This window comes from Pseudorca crassidens, chromosome 4, assembly GCF_039906515.1.
Source record: "Pseudorca crassidens isolate mPseCra1 chromosome 4, mPseCra1.hap1, whole genome shotgun sequence".
Lineage (NCBI taxonomy): Eukaryota > Metazoa > Chordata > Mammalia > Artiodactyla > Delphinidae > Pseudorca > Pseudorca crassidens.
In genome coordinates this window covers 70,524,515-70,544,660 of record NC_090299.1, presented here as the reverse complement: position 1 = coordinate 70,544,660, position 20,146 = coordinate 70,524,515, and the positions used below count along the sequence as shown (strand labels likewise).

At 40.6% G+C, this 20,146-nt stretch overlaps 1 protein-coding gene across 2 annotated transcripts in view; it reads left to right on the top strand.

Annotated features, from left to right (window-relative positions):
* CORIN (corin, serine peptidase) overlaps nt 1-20,146 on the top strand; it is a 251,717-nt gene that overhangs the window by 15,221 nt on the left and 216,350 nt on the right. For both annotated transcript variants that reach the window (XM_067735885.1, XM_067735884.1), the window contains exon 2: nt 19,116-19,260. In XM_067735885.1, coding sequence (XP_067591986.1) covers nt 19,116-19,260 — 145 coding nt within the window. The remainder of the gene's footprint in view (nt 1-19,115; nt 19,261-20,146) is intronic.

Below are 20,146 nucleotides of genomic sequence, written 5' to 3'. Positions count from 1 at the left end.
CTCGTCATGACTATGAAACTTCTAGCACAGTTTATAATGTATGTATTAACATATTAAAAACATTGGGAACCATCAGTGGAAAGAAGCTGGGAAGATAAATTATTACGGCTGAAATCATAATTCTAGTAATTCAGTTTTGAGTGCCTATATGTAAACATACATTAACATCTCTTGTCATTGAAATATTTTCAATATTAGACTGCTCCCTCTTGTAGTTAAGTTGAGCATGTTGAGTTTTTTTGGGTTTTTTTTCCTGAGGTATAATTGATGTACAATATTATATAGGTTACAAGTGTACCATATAGTGATTCACGATTTTAAAGTTTATACTCCACTTATAGTTATTACAATATTTGCTATGTTCCCTGTGTTGTACAGTATATCCTTGTAGCTTGTTTTATACATAATAGTTTGTACCTCTTAATTCCCTACTCCTATACTGCCCCTTCTCTCTTCCCTCTCCCCACTGGTAATCACTAATTTGTGCTCCATATCTGTAAGTTTGCTTCTTTTTTGTTATATTCACTCGTTTGTTGTACCTTTTAGATTCCACATATAAGTGATAACATAGGACGTTTGTCTTTCTCTCCGACTCATTTCACTTAGCATAATACCCTCCAGTTCCATCCATGTTGTTGCAAATGGCATTATTTCATTCTGTTTTATGGCTGAGTAGTATTTCATTGTATATATGTACCACAGTTCCAGTTCTAGTTTTTGGAGAAACCTTCATACTGTTCTCCACAGTGGCTGCACCAGTTTACATTCCCATCAATAGTGTAGGAGGGTCCTCTTTTCTCCACATCCTTGACAACATTTGTTACTTTTTTTTTTTTTTTTTTTCTGCGGTACGCGGGCCTCTCACTGTTGTGGCCTCTCCCGTTGCGGAGCCCAGACTCCGGACGCGCAGGCTCAGCGGCCATGGCTCACGGGCCCAACCTCTCCGCGGCATGTGGGATCTTCCCGGACCGGGGCACGAACCCGTGTCCCCTGCATCGGCAGGCAGACTCTCAACCACTGCGCCACCAGGGAAGCCCAACATTTGTTACTTTTGATGATAGCCATCCTGACAGGCGTGAGATGATATCTCATTGTGGTTTTGATTTGCATTTCCCCGATGATCAACGATGTGGAGCATCTTTTCATGTGCCTCTTGGCCATCTGCATGTCCTCTTTGGAAATTTGTCTATTCAGGTCTTCTCATTTTTTAATCGGGTTGTTTGGTTTTTTGATGTTGAGCTATATGAGCTGTTTATATATTTTGGATAGTAACCCCTTATCGGTCATGTCATTTGCAAAGAACATGTTAAGTTTTAACAAAAAAAGGCAGAAGTGGGTTTTGGATGTTCATTTTTTGCATTACCCCCAATTCTTTACCTGGTGCTTACTCTATATAGCACTCATCGCAATTGGAACTGAGTGAACATTTGTATAGCTATTTAGTAGGTTTCTTCTCTGGTAAATCGTGTGTTCCATGAGGATGGGAACTATTTACTTGCCCATTTCTCTACCTTCACCTCTTAGCACAACTTGGCAGAACACTTTCTCATGTGTTGTTAATTTTTTTTTATTGTGAGCTCATTTGGGGGGTGGGGAAAGGTTATATGGATATGCAGAGTGGTTTCGGTTTGCTTCTGATGGGCACCTAGTGGAATCACCAGTCTGGGATTTATTTTTATATTAGTTTCACAGCTTGAGAATTCTACACCTTGACTATAGTATAAATTTGGTGCCCAGGCCTGCTCATGAGACAGGCTTGGAATTTTTTATTTTTCATAAGAGCTTTTAATTTTTTTCACTTTTACAGATGCATTTCTTAGTCCTTTTCTTGGGCTATTTAAGAGGAACATTTTCTAATCCCCCTGTCACTGAGAATGTGATCCTCTGAGCACCCTGGCTTGATTCAAGGCTCTCAGCTCCAACTCTCAGCGTAGAGCTTTTCTCAGGTTCCTTCCTTGGCATTGAAACCCAAGACCCACGCTAATTGGGCCTATTTTGGGGTCCAGTAGCCCGTTCCTCCCCTCACCCCCAATTGCCAGGACTCTCAGTGTCAATTTTCACACTTCCTGCTCTGGATTTCAGCTTCCCTGCCTTTTCCTGCCCTTAAAGATTTCTCTCTCTCTTGTGAATGCAGCTATATAGTTAAGTTGACCTAAACAATAGTTGAAGAAACCACATGTGGTTAGATTTGGAAAAGAAAACATGTCAGGAGGGGAGGGAAGTGACACTTGCTGGGATCCCACACTCCTGGCTCCACTTTTGTACTTTGTAGATACCCAGAAAGCATCCTAAGCGAGAGAGACTACCTTCCTGGCCTTGGGGTGGTAATGGCAGTTGCAGTCTCCTGGACTGTGTATAAAATTATTGGGAGGTATTCTATATTTAATAGGACTCTATTGGTTATAAGTTATAGAAAACTTAGAACTGGCTAAACCAAAGGGGCGGGGTTATCTTAGGTTTTCTTCCTGTCTCACAGATGCTAAGGGCAGGAAAGCAGGCCAGAATGATGAATTAGAGGCTGGTGGGATCTGATGAAAGAGAACATGCTCAACTGTGGGTATTCAGTGTCCACAGATAACATACAATGTGCTTCTGGATCAGGACCTTGTGAAACCCTTCACTGGGTAAGGTTGATGGAATCATTTCTCCTCTCCTACCATCTTTCACATTTTTTGAGGACTCTGATTCCCTCCTCGTCCCTCCCTCGCTAGGAATGGTTGTTTCCTCATACTAGAGTCTATATTACTAATTATAAAGATATTTTCTTTTCTAGGCTGTTTCTGTCTCTGTTTGTTCCCTCCTCCTCTAGGGACACCTTGCTGAGTTTGAAAGGCTTCAACCCATTTCTGAGTTTGGTTATTTTCCATTTGGATTCCATGCAGGTCCAGTACTCCTTGCTGAGCTTTGCTTTTAGTCCCTCTTTGCATTCTGGCCATCCACAAAGACTTGGCAACCACAAGTCTTTTCTTTATGTGTGTGGGTCTGTTTCTGTTTCATTGATAAGTTCATTTGTGCCATATTTTAGGTTCCACATATAAGTGATATCATATCGTATTTGTCTTTCTCTTTTTGACTCACTTCACTTAGTATGATGATCTCTAGATCCATCCATGTTGCTACAAATGGCAGTATTTCATTCTTTTTTTACGGCTGAGTAGTATTCCATTATCTATATGTACCACATCTTCTTTATCTATTCATCTGACATTTAGGTTGTTTCCATGTCTTGGCTATTGTGAATAGTGCTGCTATGAACATAGGGGTGCATGTATCTTTTTGAATTATAGTTTTTAAAAGACATAATGTTTGATCTCAAAAAATGTACCATCTTTTTGTGAAGAAAAGGCATATACTCTCAGTCTTCACAAAGACCTAATGTAAGTTCATACCTATAGAACATAGGAATAGTTTGCTGACTTAGGAATGTGTCTTGCATCCAGAGCTTAGAGATGACGGTGCAGTCTGTGTTCAATAGATGCTTGCTGAACGCCCGGGTGCTTCTCAGCAAGAAAAGGTCCTACCCTCAGGGACATGTGGAAATAACAGAGGACCTATTGTTGGTCAGAGTGCCTGGGCATGGGGACAGTTACTGCTGGCCTTAGGTGTAGCAAAGGTCCTGCAGTATGTGAGAGGGTCTTATCAGTGAAAAACTGTCCTGCTCCAAACGTCAGTGACGTTGCTTCCCCTTGGCCTCCCTCTGCCTTCAACCAACATACACATACTTTGAGACCCATGGGAATGAATGCACAAGAAATAACTATTGTTTTATCTTGGTGCAAAAGTCAAAATTTGTGTTTCATTTGGAATGTAACAACGTGGATTGAGCATGCCCTGGTTCCCTCTGCCCCGTGGTTGACTTGTAGTCCTTTCTGCATACCTGTGTTACTGTCCTGTCACAGGGTCTTGAAGTTACCCATGAGGTTGTATATGGTGGAAGTAAGCTGTTAACTCCCCGTGGGCAAGGACTGTCTTTCTCATCTTTCTATCCCTGTAGCCCAGCTGTGCACAGAATAGGTGCTCAGTAAGCATGAGTGGAATAAACCAAATTACTGAGATTCCTAACATGCAACATAGACATGTTTTTTAATGGAAACCTCAACACAGACTGTCCCTGTATTTTCCAACTAGAATATTCATTAAATACAGCAAAATGTGTGATGAATGTTAAGTTTGGAATCTATCCTTTTGCTCCAGGTATTTGGAAAGAAATTGCTGCTCCGTCTAACACATAAAATCCTTACTTGTACCTTTTTTTTTTTTTTACTGCAGGATTCCTTTCAGCAGGTAGGTTCAGTAGGTTAACTGTTTTCAACATCTGTTTATGTTTTACTTTGCATTGAAATGCCTGAAGTGAATTGTTGTAGAGCATAAAATCCATTTTGTCTTGTATGCATTCCCTGATTGTTTTCAGCTGTAGAAAGTCAGTATTTCAGTTCTCTACTCTGCCAATCTGTTTCAATTTTTAAAAGTCACAACATTTCCATCATTACTGGATCAGTGAGTCAATTAGGTCTCTGATGTGCACAAATCCAACAGCTTCCTTAGTGCTACATGAAAAATAGGTTTAGCTTCCTTTGGAAATCTGTGAGCCTCCTCTGGATTACGCTACAGCTTCCTTAGAAACGAGGCGACTTATCATCAGGATGTGAAATTCAAAACATTTTAATGAGTAAATGTTAAATATTTAATTTCCTGGGGGATGGAGAACCCAACCCTTCTTTTTTCCCCCTGTAGTCTCCATTGTTTCCCAAAAGACATACTGAAAAGAAGGACCTTTAAGACTCTCCAATATATGCAGAAAGAGTTCTGTTATTGTATCTGCTTAGAAGGAATCTTTTATTGCTTCAAGATTTGTGTCTGCTGTAAAATGATAACATTGACATATTTGAGATTGGGGGCAAAGTCATCTCAGAAAAGGACATAGGGTCTTATTTATCTACCTTGTCTAGGTGGGGAGTTGCCTGCTGTTTCTTTCCAAGATCATCTTCAGTAACTGTCACAGGAATGTGACCCTCCCACCTGGCTCTGAAGAAAATGGGGTTTACCTTAAAAGGTTCTCCTGTTGCCTTTAAAGATGTCGCCTCATTTGAACAAAGGTTATAACTTTCCTCCAGGGAGACTGAATTGAGCAAATTCCACGCTGTGTGCTCAAGAGAGATAGCAACTCTTACAACTTTCTGAAGTTGAAAGAAGCATTGTTATGATCATATTTTTCTTCTGCTTGGCCAATTTCATTTTATCGTTGGAATATTTGTGGTTGGAGCAAGGCGTTTATTTTTTATCCCTTATTTGCAGATATGAAGATACGGTCAGGACCGGGTGATAACTTTATAAGGTCCCCTGGATTTTCAGTAGTGCAGACAATATTGTAGAAACTGCTTCTGAAACATTCCAGTCTTTTCTCTCATGTTTCAGACTGCGACTAAACAATACTACCCTCAAAACCAACGCCGAATTGATATGCTGCCTGGATGTTGGACTATTATTACCAGGTCTTCTTGACAGGAAAAATATTTTGTTGGTATTTAGTCTCCGTATTGAACAACAATTCTGGGATATGTGAATAGGAATCTTGAGGGAGGACCGTCTGATGCTGTTGTTATTACGTTAATTTTCAAAGGAGAAAATGTGGGCAGGATTGGCTTGCAGAGACGTGTTCTGCTGTGAATTGAGTAATTTCATTTTGAAAGAGTGCATGAGTTATTTGGACTTTGTATGCTTCAATTAAATGCCGGAAAATGGGATGAAAAGACGTACTGAAAACCAGATGCTTGTTCTTCATGCCTCTTGGGACATTAAAAACAAACATCACAACAAAAGACATTTGGGATTGGCATAATTTACTGATGGATGATTTTGGAGGCAGTTTGCTTCTTGGTAGAGTGGGAGCTAGTATGAGCGAGAACTGACAGATGCCTGGTTTGAGAAGAAGCTAAATCACTGATCTCTTACTCAATAAATCTACTCTCAATCCATGTAAGGGATGGTTTCACAGTTTATTGAGAACAGAGAGGAAAGCATCTAACAAGGGCAGGTTTTCCCCTTCTTAAATAAGGGGGTAACATTTGATCGATTTTCCTCAGTGGACAGAGAGAGGAGGTGGGTTGGAGAAGCTCCATCTCTAATACTGAAACAGCAATTCAGATCACATTTTGGACTGACGGTTGTGTGTTGTGTGCAGGACAGTGTTCCAAGCTGATTACCTATCAGCCAGTAGAGTCTTAGTGTCTGCCTTTCTTCTGGAATGTACGGATATTAATACATGACAGTGTAACATCTCCGCAGAGCTTAGGGGGAGCTTCGGTGTCCTGTTCAGGCCACACCAGCTGGAGTGACCTTGTCCTCAAGGCAGGCTGTTGCATTGTGGAAACAGCAAAGTGCGAGGGCATTTGCAGTTCACTGCCTTCCTGCCTAAAGAGCTAGGGTGCTCAGTGAGCCTCAAGCCAATACATAATGTTGATTTTGGATGGATCTTTCTTAATTGTTTTTAACACTGTAAGCAAATCTTTTGTGGTAGACAGATGGTCACTGAATTTTGCCATCATTTTGCATACAATCCCATCCATTAAAATATGCACTCTCGGGCTTCCCTGGTGGCGCAGTGGTTGAGTCCGCCTGCCGATGCAGGGGACACGGGTTCGTGTCCCAGTCCGGGAAGATCCCACATGCCGTGGAGCGGCTGGGCCCGTGAGCCATGGCCGCTGAGCCTGCGCGTCCGGAGCCTGTGCTCCGCAACGGGAGAGGCCACAACAGTGAGAGGCCCGCGTACCGCAAAAAAAAAAAAAAAAAAAAAAGCACTCTCATTAAGAATATTTTGGTATTTTGACTTGATCATATCATAGACTTCAAAGCAATGAATAGAATTTTACTAACACATGGATTTGGACAACCTTTGGGTAGTAGTAATATTTGTGCACCTGAGGGTCACAGACTTAAGTGTTACCTAACCATCCTGTATTACCCAAGTCTACATAATTTCATAATTGTATTTAAGAATATAATCATTTTGGTATTTCAGAAAATCGATAGTATAGCATCACATTATAAAGGTAGGATTACCCTTCACATTTCGAAATACTCTGTTGATCAGAACCAGTTTATATACTACTTAAAGTCTGCCTGATCTTTGGTTGTAATTTAAACCTATCCTATTTGAAATAAAAATATCAATATATCTCTTATGACTGATGCTGTACCTTAAAAGTAGTAAGCTGATGTTAATCTCTTTGTCGATGGTATCATTAGGTGAATATTGTAACTTACAGAGCTCCTGTAGGCCAAAATGGCATATGTGTACCAAAACTTTGGGATGGTCAAGGAATAGGAGTTTTTTTTGTTGTTGTTAACTAGATTTTTGATATTATTAAATAAAAACTTGGACCTCCTTTCTATTTCAATCTTTACTATTGAAAATGACTTTTCTTACACTGTCTTACAGTGTACTAAGCAAATCTTTGAAAACTGATGATTAGGGCCAATACTTGCATGTCATTCTCAGGGCAAAGTATTCTAAGCTATAGAAGTTGTCGAAGCGTCCACATTTTCTGGAATTCCATTTCATTCTCTGGCAATATTTTATAAATTCTTGATAATTTGCTTATTTTCTTATCATTTTCCACGTCCCCAAAAGATAGAGTAGAAAACTTCTGTAATTAAAGATTCCAGGTAATTAAGGTTTTATTAGATAATTAGGTGAAGGTTTTTAAGATAATGTTGAAAAGTGAGCTCTAGAAAGAAATTAAGAAAAACCACAGAGAGGCCATTTCTAAGACGTAGTTCCCATTGTCGAGCTACAGTGAGTTGTCATCCTCCATTAGGCCATGTCTGACTTGGAAGGAGGATCAAAAGCCCCACAATGACTATGCTATGAGATCTGGTCCTTCATAGGTTTGGGGTCATCCGGGGTCAGCCCTGCATGGCTCAGTGGGGGAAAGCTTAGTCTATCTTTGTAGACAGAGATGGAGAAGAGATGGTGTATTTCAGGAAGCTCTGAAAGCTATGGTCTAGAATTCAAGCCAAATTAAAAACCATGGACTCTCTAGTCACCTGCTGAGTTTCAGAAAAGGGAATCGCTTTAGATTCTGCCTTTTTTCTTCATTAACTTGAATTATTTTAATTAAATTACTCACAAAGAGCCTCAAATTCCTCTTCTGTAAATGGGTATGGTAATAGCAACCACTTAGTAGAGCTGTTGTGAGCATTTCCATATATAATGCATTTAGAGGAGTGCCTGGCTCATGGGAAGTGCTCAACGGGTGTTTGGCCATATTGTTATTGTTACTATTATTATTATGACTGTAATAATTATTCAGAAGCATTCAATTCCTTGTATTTCTAAGACTCTTCTGACGATGGGAGGGCAGATTAGAAGAGTGTATTTATTATTTTAATATATTTCTAGAGTGCCTACTACAAGCCAGGCCCTTTTTTTTTTTTTTTTTTTTTATTTATTTATTTATTTATTTTTTTAAGCCAGGCCCTTTTAAAATACTGGGGTTACAATGAGAAGCAAAACCCAACATGGTCCCTGAGCTCATGGAGCCTACAGCCTAGCAGGAATAACCAACATAATCTAATGATCATACAAACACATGTAAATCATAACTGGGATAAAGGGCCGAGAGACTGAACTAGACATGGGTCATGAGTTGATGTTTAAGGCTGAATCCTGAGTGACTCCGGCAGGTGGGGGCTGGGTGGAGGCCATTCCAGGCAGAGAGTGATTATGGGGTACTGGGAAGAGCCAGGTGGCCGGTGTGGAGAGAGGAGGGTGGGCATGAGTGGTGTGCAATGAGCCTGGTATAGATGGGGCACACCTAGAGGGTCTCCAGATCCTGCTACTCAAAGTATGGTCCTCACACCATCAGCGTCAGCATCAGCTGGGAGCTGGTAAGGAATGCAGAATCTCAAGCCCCATCCCACACCTATTGGATCAGATTCTCCCCACATGGTTCACATGCACATTGAAATTTGAGAAGCGTTGTCCTCAACACCATGTTAGGGAAGTTGGTCTTTGTCTCTCAAGTCTCTGGAAGGTTTTAAGCGGGGAGGTGACACATCCCAATGAGCATCTTGAAAAGATCATTTGCGCTACAGTGTGGAGTTTGAAAGGGGACAAGTGAGGATATGGGGAAACCAGTTAGGAGATTGTTGAAGTAGGTGGAGAATGTGGGGTCTCTAAGGGGACTGGGAAGCGATTGCCCATGTTTCCACCAACTTTACTTTGTATTGTTTACTTCCTATTAATCCCTGTTTGAAAACATTTTGGCTGTCACACTAGTGATTTGTACTTGCAAATTGCTAATTTGTAATTTATGAAGCTGTAAATTTTTATTCTGAACTTATCCTGATTGACGACATATAAAAGGCACCGAGCTTCTTATTAACAGGAGATCATCCACTGTAGCTGCAGTGAGTAAACAAACTTGATGGTTACATTACTGAGCATGAAAAGCCTAGATGTATGTATGGTGTTTAAAGAGAACTTTTAATAGTTTTTTCCCTCCCTTCCATCAAAAGTAAGTATATCAAAAACCTATAACTTTTCTTGGGAAATTTTACTGGCCTTTCGTTGTGAGTCATTTATTTAATTGAGACAATATACATCTATTCTGATCCTACTATATACCAGGAACTAAAATAAAAAGGGATAAAAATAATGGTCTGGGCTATTTGTTGAATGAATTAAACATGGATCTTTACCTCCTGAGATTATAGTTTAGTAATTTTAGTGTGTACATAATGACCATGATCCAAAGTAGAGAGTGGTAAATGCCATAGTCCAGTTAAAATGCTTCAGCTGCAAGTGATAGAATATTCAGATTGAAAGTGATATAACAAGAAATAATTTATTCTTTTCCCCTATAAATGTAGCCTGAAAGTAAGCAGTTTAGGACTGATGGGGCAACTTCACAAATCCATCAGGGATCCTGGTTCGTTCTTTCTTGCTACCCAGCCATCCTCTGCCTACAGCTTTCATCTCTGGGTCCAAGATAGTTGCTTGATCATCAGCTATTATATCTATATTCCAGGCAGCAGGGAGGAGGGACAATACTCCAGTCTTGGAGAATATTTCCTGGAAGTCATATTTGCCATTTCCAGGTTCATCCCATGGTCAAGAACGTGGTCACATGGCCTCACACATCTCCAAAAGAGACTGGGAAATGGTGTCTTAATTCTAAGTGCTGTCTTTATTCTAAAATTTAGGGTTCTGTTTCGAAGATCAAAGGAAAGAATAGGTGCTGGGAGTCTGCCTCAGAGAGATTACTTCTGTCTGGGTAGTCAAGGAAGGCTTCCTGCATGAGAAGAAATATGAGTTACTTCTTTAAGGATTTGGATTTAAGCAGATGGATGTGGAAGAAATAGTCTAGAACCATGATTTCCAAACTCTGTGCTGAAGTACCCCAAGACACTGCAGTGACTCACAGAGGCTGCTGGTTATTTTCAATTTTTGAGGGAAATCTAGTGATACTTGACATCTGTTGGTTACCGAATGAAATACTAGCTTGAGGTAGTTCACAGTTTCAACATTAGATTGCGCTATATTCCTTTTGATGTCATCCTATCTTCATAAAGCTGCGTTCTTGGTGGTTGCTGTGTAGAAAGTCGTACCAGGCAAAAATCCACGTGGAACAGGCAATGAGTGGTGGTGGTTTCTAGTTTGATTCTGAGGTTTGAGGTGTTGTGCAGTGCCCAACAGATGCACATACCCCATTAGTGTAAGTAATTGTGGTTATTTAAGAATGACATGAAAATATTGGATTGGCCAAAAAGTTTGTTCTGGTTTTTCCTTAAGATGTTTTGGAAAAACCAGAATGAACTTTTTGACCAACCCAATATTTAAAAATTTTAACTTATGTGTAGTATGTTTTCAAATGGCTACTAAGCTTTAGGATATAAGTACTTATAAAATTGTTGGACCAGGCTAATAAATAAATGGAACTGTTAGGCATTTCTTTTGGCCTAGGACCACTGAAAAAATTACCTAGACACTGATGGTGCTGTGAACCCAGAATGTCTGGGGATCTCTCATTTATGGGGTTAATATAGTTTCATGTTCTTAACATAGGTAGTGTTGAAAAAATTTTTCTGTAATAAAATTCATGACAATTTTCTTTCTGAAACACAATATTTTCTAACTGACTTCAAAGTTCATAATAGGAAATTTGAGCATGGAGTTGCACTAATAGTTCCAGTAAAAACTGATGTTATTAATTTTTAGTATATTTTCCCTGAAAGGAAATATTTTTACTATTTTACCAAATACATTTTCTCCTCCAAGTATTTTTAGCAAATTCAAGAATAGACTCTGTAAGCCATGTGTCATTAAAAAAAAAAAGGAGTTATTTACATAGTTATGTACAGAGAAATTTTTGTTTAGGTGATTGAATTCATTTATTTATTCACAGATATTAATCCATTCCTGATGGTGTTCTAGGTGCTGGGCATACATTGATGAGAAAAGGGTAATATTTGCACACATACAGAGAGATACAACTGAATTAGTATTACTTATGCTATGATTATGTTTTTACAGAAGCAGGAATAAATTTGTACTTTCTAGCTTTATAATCTTATGAGTGTTTGTTGGTTCTTATAGTTTATAATGCATGTTGCAGTCCTATTTCAGTTTGAATATCCCTAAAACTCATGCTTTCCTTTCTTCTTCTAATGTAATATATTAAAAGTCTGGATAATTTTTTTGATTTTGAAGATTAATTTTATCTTTGACCCTTTTTGGAGTAACCATGTATTGGGTTAACAGCAATAATTAGGCAGTTTTTTCTGTCAGTTTGCCACCTGTACAATTATATCAGGCTTCATTAAGGGCCCTAGTAAGAGATAACGTGATATATTCTTAGGAGAATTTATAATTTGATTTGGTTATCATATTACATTTGTAGAATTTAAAATATCCATGCATGCAGGTATAGAGTGATACTCTCTATCAGGTGTTGGCAAATTTCTTCTGGAAAGGGCCAGATAGTAAATATTTTAGGCCTTGTGGGCCACATGGCTCTGTTGAAATTACTCAGTGCTGTTGCTGTAGCAGGAGAGCAGCTATAACAATATCTGCATGAATGAACAGAGCTGTCTGCCGATAAAACTTTAGGGATAAAACAGGCAGTGGCTGGGTTTGGCCCATGGGCTGTAGTTTGCTGACCCCCGCTCTCTATATTTAAAATGCACAATTTATCATGCAGGCAGGTCCACCTGATTGATTGGAAAATAGTTCTTACATAACCCAGCAATCAGAGTGAGAGCAACGTGTATAGTTCCCAGTCACTTACCCCACTCGGAATGAGGGGGGCTGTGGAGGGCAGCAAGGCTGTTGTCCCTAAGAAGGTACTTAGTTCCTTCTGGGCTGAACGTCTGCTTTGTCCTAACCTGGTTGGTAGCAGCTCTTTTCATCTCTAATATCCCCAGTCAGATATTTCTGGTTCATTGGCTCTTTGGTGAGTCCTGGCCCCAGCCTTGGGAGGGAATCTTCCATCTGAGGGATCCATGGGCAGGTATCTCCTTGTTCACAAGCAGTTTCTGCCATTTGCAGCCGTGGAAGTATTCCCAAGAATGTACCAAGTGTTAATGAAGTAAAAAGCTGCAGGAAGGTAGGACAGGATAAAGACAAATGTACCTGAAATATTAGCTATGGTCTTCTTGACCTTTGGAATCCTCATAAAATGGACTTGAAACCCACTATACCCCTGTGGGTGTCCAAAGCCCTCCCCAGGTCTCTGCCAGTCCACTGGGTACATGGTTCTCATAATCAGCTCTGGTTCCAGGCTCTGAATCTCCTGAATGAGTTCAGTTTGGGGATCATTTTTCATGTTTCCTTTTTCTGTAATTCCATGATACACAGCCTCTTTCTCACTCTGGCTATAGTGTGGAGAACAAATCAGGGAGTGCAGGAATAGATGGAGGTGAACCAGACAGGGGGAGGCATTTGCAGGATTCCAGGTGAGACGTGATGGCCGTTGTTAGTCGGATGTAGAGTCTATGAGGCTGGAGAGTTTTGCTTTGCAGAGGGTTGTATCCAGGTGTCCAAACAGTGCCTGACACACAGTGGGTGCTCAATTATCTCTTCCTGAGATAGGGAACCATGGGAGATTACTAGATGTGGGGATGGAGATTGTTTATTTGGCCAGACATGTGGGGTTTGAGGTACTTTTGCAGCATCCACTGGGGAGATGTCAAATGGCCAGTTGGATACAAAGGTCTGGAGTACAGAGGAAAACTCTGTGCTTGCTATTTAGAGATGTAAGTCAATTGATGCTATTTGTGTGGGTGGCATTGCCTGGAGAAAGCGGATGGGAGAAAAAAGTTTATAGAAAGAGAAGGAGTGACCAGTGAGGGAGCAGAAAGAGAAGTCAAAGGAAGAAAGTGCTTGAAGAAGATGGGAGTGGCTAACTGAGAATTTGATCTGTCAAATGATACTGAGATGTCATTACAAGGATGATTGAAAAATATCATTTCAGTAGAGCAACATGGAGGTCAATGGTGACCGTAGCAAAGGCTCTTTTGGTGCAGTGACAGAAGTGGATTCCAAACTGTAGTGGTCACAAGAGTAGGCGGTAAGTGAGGAAACTTGGACAATAAGTATTCAGAACTGTGAGATCATTTTGGATGAGAAAGAAGGAGAGAGATAGGACTGTGCCTGAAGTGGAATATAGGCTTGAGAAGGGATTTAAAAAATAACCAGGAGAGACCTTAACATAGTAAAAAGCTGATGGCAGTGATATAGGAGATAGAGGGAGGGGAAGAGAGGGGAGAGGGGGAAAGAGAGGTAAATCGAGATCGGATATATGATTCAATGGAGAATTAAGATGGCAAATTCCTGAGAAGACAGGAGGAGATGAAGTCTGTAGCAAATGTGGAAGGATTAGTCTTGAATAGGAAGAGTCTTAAATAGCATCTCTACAGGAGAGAAGGGTCTATAAATGAGCAGGTGTGTGTGCTGAAATTTAGGTAGGTGAGGCAATTCCCATTTGATGGTTTTTATTCTCTCTGTAGGGTGGGAATAGGGGTGGATCCTCTTCTGAAAGTGAGGGCAGAAGAGTGGGAAAAGATAGTTTGAGGAGAATAGAAAAGACTTTAAATTAGCAATCAAGTAGTCCTGTTGCGTGACTTTTTACAGCCACATTCAACTGTCCAAGTGTAGATACAGAGAGAGAAGATTGTTGGATTCATCTCATGTTGGCTTTTACAAGATAGGTGAGAAGAAAATCCAGAGGGGTAAGGGGGTTCAGGGCATCAGCAAGAGTCTCACTGAAATAATGGTCCAAAGATTTTTAAAAAGATATATAGAGAAATGAAGAAAGGAGAGAGTTGATCAAGTGGGAGAAGATAGAGGGATCAATGGACAGTAGGTCCTGAAAGACTCAGAGAATGGCTGTCATGATGAATGGATAAAGAAGATGTGATACACACACACACACACACACACAAAAACACAAAATGGAATATTACTCGGCCATAAAAAAGAATGAAATAATGCCATTTGCAGCAACATGGATGGACCTAGAGGTTATCATGCTAAGTGAAGTCAGACAAAGACAAATAGCATATGATATTGCTCATATGTGGAATCTAAAAAAATGATACAGATGAACTTATTTACGAAACAGAAATAGACTCACAGACATAGAAAACAAACGTATGATTACTAAAAGGGAAGGGGGAGAGAGATAAATTAGGAGTTTGGGATTACACACTACTATATACACACTACTATATATAAAATAGATAACCAACAAGGAGCTACCGTATAGCACTGGGAACTCTACTCAATATTCTATAATAGCCTATAATGGAAAAGAATCTGAAAAAGAATATATATGTGTATATATATGTGTGTGTGTGTGTGTATAACTGAGTCACTGTGCTGTACATCTGAACCTAATACAACATTGTAAACCAACTGTATATTTAAAAATGAGAGAGAGAATGGCTGTTGTGAAAAAAAGTTGAATCACTAAGCCAGGAGGCAAGCACAATAAAGAATGTACAAGAGACAGATGAGAAGGTCTCCCAATGGAACGAATGACTCAAGGAGATGTCCCAGTCAGGTAGATTGTATCCATATATGTTACATAAGCCAACACGACACCTTTAAAAATCAATGTAGTTCTTAAGACACAAGAAATGAGCTTTCACCAACAGGATTAATAAAACATGAGAACCACATATTTGAAATATGTGCAGGTCAACAAGATGCATTGCTCCCTGCCTGCACCATGGAATGCTTGTGCCTGTGCTTAGCTTACGGTTTCTAGTATGTGGAGGGTAGATTCTGGAAGAGGGTACCTTCTGGAGAGAGGGTTGTTGAGTCCACTGAAATGAAGCTTAGGAATTGTCCTAGCAGTTTATCTCATCTGGCATTATTCACCCAACAGTAAAGTCTGAGAGTTGCGTTATATTCAGAGGAACCTCAAAGGGCCTCTGAATAATGCAGGATTTATAGCAATAGTCTTAAGTGGCCATGAGTGCAAGAGAAAAGTTATGCACTTGAGGAAAGTGCTGAGATTTCTTCCAAGTATTTCTTAGTTCTGAATTTCTTGTAAGTATGTCTTCCTCTTCTCCCCTTCATAAAAGGAATCAATTTCCTAGTTATTGGAGAAAGCATTTGCACTAATCATGAATATGGTTCCTGGAGGTCAAATACTTGTTGGTATACTTATATAAGATATTAAAATGAGCCTCTAGCACGTTCCCTACTGATTCTTCTCTTATGAATGCTAAATGAGATGTATTTGGACACAGGATTCCACATAGCACTGAGGCCGTTGTGCATCTGCCACCCAAGAAGATTATCACTATAGTGCTCCTGTGACCACCCACCTTAACCAAGAAAGCTTTTCCATTGTTGTGGAAGCCAAAGAAAGTTCATAACTCTTTACCTCTCTGCATGTATTTTACCACTCTTTTAAGCTGTAACAGGGCTTTTCAGGGATACTTTTCTCAGAATCATGGCTAGTTCAAGTGCTGGTTCCCTACAATGTCTTAACTGATCCTCCAGCAAGAAATCGTATTCCTATCTTTTGAATTCCTATAAATCTCATGGTGCTCATCATTTGCTACCTCGAAATGTAGTTATTTACATACATATCTTATCTCTCCTACAAGACTGTGAGCTTTGGAGGGACAGTTGGTCTTAAATCGTTATTATATCCATCACTATGCTTATTATAATTAGTAGGTGTTCAATAACTACTTGTTGAGTAAATGAAGTAAATAAGTCAGTTCTGCTACTGTTTCTGTTGAGCTGTAGTTCCACACTGGCTTTTTTAATTTATTTTTTGAAACTTTTTTTAGGGCTGTGTTTGATCTTGAAAGACCTCTTGGTTCCTGAACTACATCTGGGGCTCTGTTGGACTCCACACAGGTTCTGTGTGGTTTATCCTGGATCGCCATTAGACCTGTGGTTTGGTCTGTGGCCCTTGCTTCCTTATCTATGTGTGGCCTTAAATTTATTTATTTTATTTACTTTTGGCTGCATTGGGTCCTCGTTGCTGCACGCAGGCTTTCTCGAGTTGTGGCGAGCAGTGCCTACTCTTCCCTGCGGCACACGGGCTTCAGTAGTTGTGGCACTCGGGCTCCGTAGTTGTGGCTCACTGGCTTAGTTGCTCCACGGCACGTGGGATCTTCCCAGGCCAGGGCTCGAACCTCTGTCTCCTGCATTGGCAGGAGGATTCCTAACCACTGCTCCACCAGGGAAGCCCCACACTGGCTTTTTACAGGTAAATGTTATATCCAAGCCTCAAAGGGTACCACCCACCCAATGCTGGTGTTATAATCAATTTGCTATAGCAGATCTTATATTATATTGTATCAGTGTGTTAGATCACTTTGGGTGAAATCTGAAACTGACCCTCATATACGGAAGGCAAGGAGAGACTGAAGAAAGAGGCAGATGACTCCAGATTGGTAGATGGCAGTTTTAATAAGCAAGGGAACTTACATGCAAGGTTTGTCTTGGACAGCTGCAAGGTGATTAGAGCTCCATGCCTGCCAGAATCTTAAGAGTTTATATAGAAGACATAACGGGATGCAGTCATGTATACCATCCAGATGGTCTCAACAGCGCATTGCTCTCTCAAGGCTGTGTCCTTGAAAACAGCTTTGGCTGTGGGAACAGTGGGTGTAACATACATTCTAAGGACAGAAGAGGGGGTGAGGAGCCTCTGATTGCCTGACTCCAGCTCATGGTTCAACTGGTAGGTCACGTCCTTTCCATGACCTCCTCCTGCCACTTAATTGTAAATTAACTCTGAATCAACTCACGTTGGCTGGTCAATTAAACCAGGTTCAAAGGGAATGGGTCAGTAAAGACATTAATCTAGGAAATCAAGCCATTCTTAAGCTAACAGCATACGTTCTTTCAAATAATGTCTCCCACGGAGAATTCTTAAAATTACGGAGGGTGTCATCACATCAGTGTATGTAGTGAATACTGCTTGCAATATGTGTTAGTGAACCAGAACTCATTTTGATGTAGGAGGAATAAAGCAGAAATGGAGAATCACATATGCTTTGCAATTCAGAAGAACTCATCAAAGTTGCCTTTTTATCCGTGGGAAATTATCAGGTACTAGTTATATACCAGAAAGGATCAAATGCAGGATCATTGATTAGGACAACTTCTTGATTTTGATAAAGCTCTTTCTCAAAGGTCATTCAATTTAAAAAATTAGATTTTTCTTACAGAGGAAGAACCAACAAAACTTGGTAATGAATAGCATGGGGGGATGATGGAAAAGTCCGGAGTCTCGAGGTTACAGGAATAGTGGAGTTTGTTTTAGCACAAATATGGAAGTCAGGAGAACTAGTTTGAAGGTGATGGATAAAGAAGGAGATTAGTTTGGTTTTGGACATGTTGAGAAGAGATGATGCTATGTACTAGGCATCAGAAATATATGATCTAACTTGAAAGGAAGTTCAGGACTCGAGATTCAAGAGCTGGGTACACCAAGGTTGTAGTTCAAGCTCTGAAACTGTCAGAGAGGGAAAGGCAAGGAGAGTCAGAAGTCCAAGAGAGAACCATGAGAAACATCTTCATTAATGGGATCAGAAGAGTTGCTCATAGTGACTCAAATCACTTTTAATTCCATCTCTGTTGAAAAAATTACTCCCCTAAGGCAGTTGCAATAAATGAATTTCCAGACATTGTTTCTGGCAAGAGATTGAGCTAAGCAAAATTTAAAGAATTTGAAGACAAGAACTTATCTCGTTGAACCATCTCCGTTGCATCTCATCATTCTCTCACAAATGGATGGGCTGCAGGGGCAGTGTGGACAGTGGAGGGCATCCTGTCAGTGGCCAACAGAACAGGCTCTTTTTCACTGTTCAACTTGCCACTAAATACATGGTCAGTAATATTCAATCTTGCTGAATTATTAATGGTTAAAAACTTATTTGGGGCTTCCCTGGTGGCGCAGTGGTTGAGAGTCCGCCTGCTGATGCAGGGGACACGGGTTCGTGCCCTGGTCCGGGAAGATCCCACATGCCGCGGAGCGGCTGGGCCCGTGAGCCATGGGTGCTGAGCCTGCGCGTCCGGAGCCTGTGCTCTGCAACAGGAGAGGCCACGGCAGTGAGAGGCCCGCGTACCGCAAAAAACAAAACAAACAAACAAAAAACTTATTTGATCTAGATTCATGCAGATTTGGGTTAGGACTAATGAGCAAAACAAGAATGAAGTCTGGATAATGCCCTGTCCACAACTACTCACCAGTATTTTATCACTGTATTAGGCACTCTTTGCTTAGAGTTCTAGGTCAAGGTGAGTTCTTGCCATGGTAAGAACAGCCCTTTGGAATAATACCAAATTAGCAGATACATTAAAAAAAAATCAAGATGGAATATCGTTATAAGTTCATATACTCCTGAAAAACATTTCAGAAATAGATGATTTGCTCGTCCCTGAATGTGATTTGTAGTTACTTGTTCATTTATTAGTGTGATTTGGTGACTAACCTCATTTCATGCCCTAAAATGCACGGAGGAAAATCTCTTAGGAATGCTGCTTCTCTAAATGGATAGCTGTACTGTAAAATGTCATACCATGTACTGAGTTGCTTTGTAATATTAAAACCATGTTTCATTTTCCTCTCCTACTTTAGGTCTTGGGAGCAGATGATGATACCATGGGTGATGGTTGCTCTCAGAAGCTGGCGACTGTGAATATTCTTCGTTTCCTATTGCTGGTCCTGATTCCATGTATCTGTGCTCTCATTGTCCTGCTGGTGATCCTGCTGTCCTTTGTTGGTAAGTGATGCCATTATTAAAGATAAATGAAGTTAAAATTAAAATTAGCATGATTTATAAGAGCTGTTTCTTTTTTTTTTTTTTTTTTTTTTTGCGGTACGCGGGCCTCTCACTGCTGTGGCCTCTCCCATGGCGGAGCACAGGCTCCGGACGCGCAGGCTCAGCGGCCATGGCTCACGGGCCCAACCGCTCCGTGGCATGTGGGATCTTCCTGGACCGGAGCACGAACCCGTGTCCCCTGCATCGGCAGGCGGACTCTCAACCACTGCGCCACCAGGGAAGCCCAAGAGCTGCTTCTACTGCTCTGGGTGGTGGTTTACCATTGGAGGATCTTTCCCAGCGGGGAGAAATCTGATTGTATTTGCATTTTCAAAAGACAAAAGACCTGGATACACTATAGGGGACTGGAGGCATAAAGAAATGAAGGCAGGGAGACAATTTGGTGACTGGCGATTATCTAAGAAAAAGATGATAAGGGCTTAGATTAAAGCATTTGGTGCACTAAAATCAACGGAAATCAAGACAGATTGGATTTTGGCATGAGGGAGAAAGAGAAGTCAAGGTTGACTCTCCGATTTCTAGCTTGGGCAACCAGGTTGATTTTGGTGCCACCTGTTAACGTAGGAAGTAAAGGCGGAGGAGAGGGATGCAGGTAGATGGAGGGCAGGCTGGAAGTTCAGTTAGGACATGTTAAGTTGGAGAGACTTGTGGAACAACTAAATACAGTGGAATCATAGTTTAAGGGCATTTATGGTGAGCAAATTCAGCAGTGCAAGCTGGGCCAAGAAATGGAGGACTGTAAGAGTCCAACACCTTACCTTCCTAAGGGAATTTCAAGGGAAATGGTGAGTCTGTGTGATTTCTGGCTTCTGTGCTGACTTTAGAA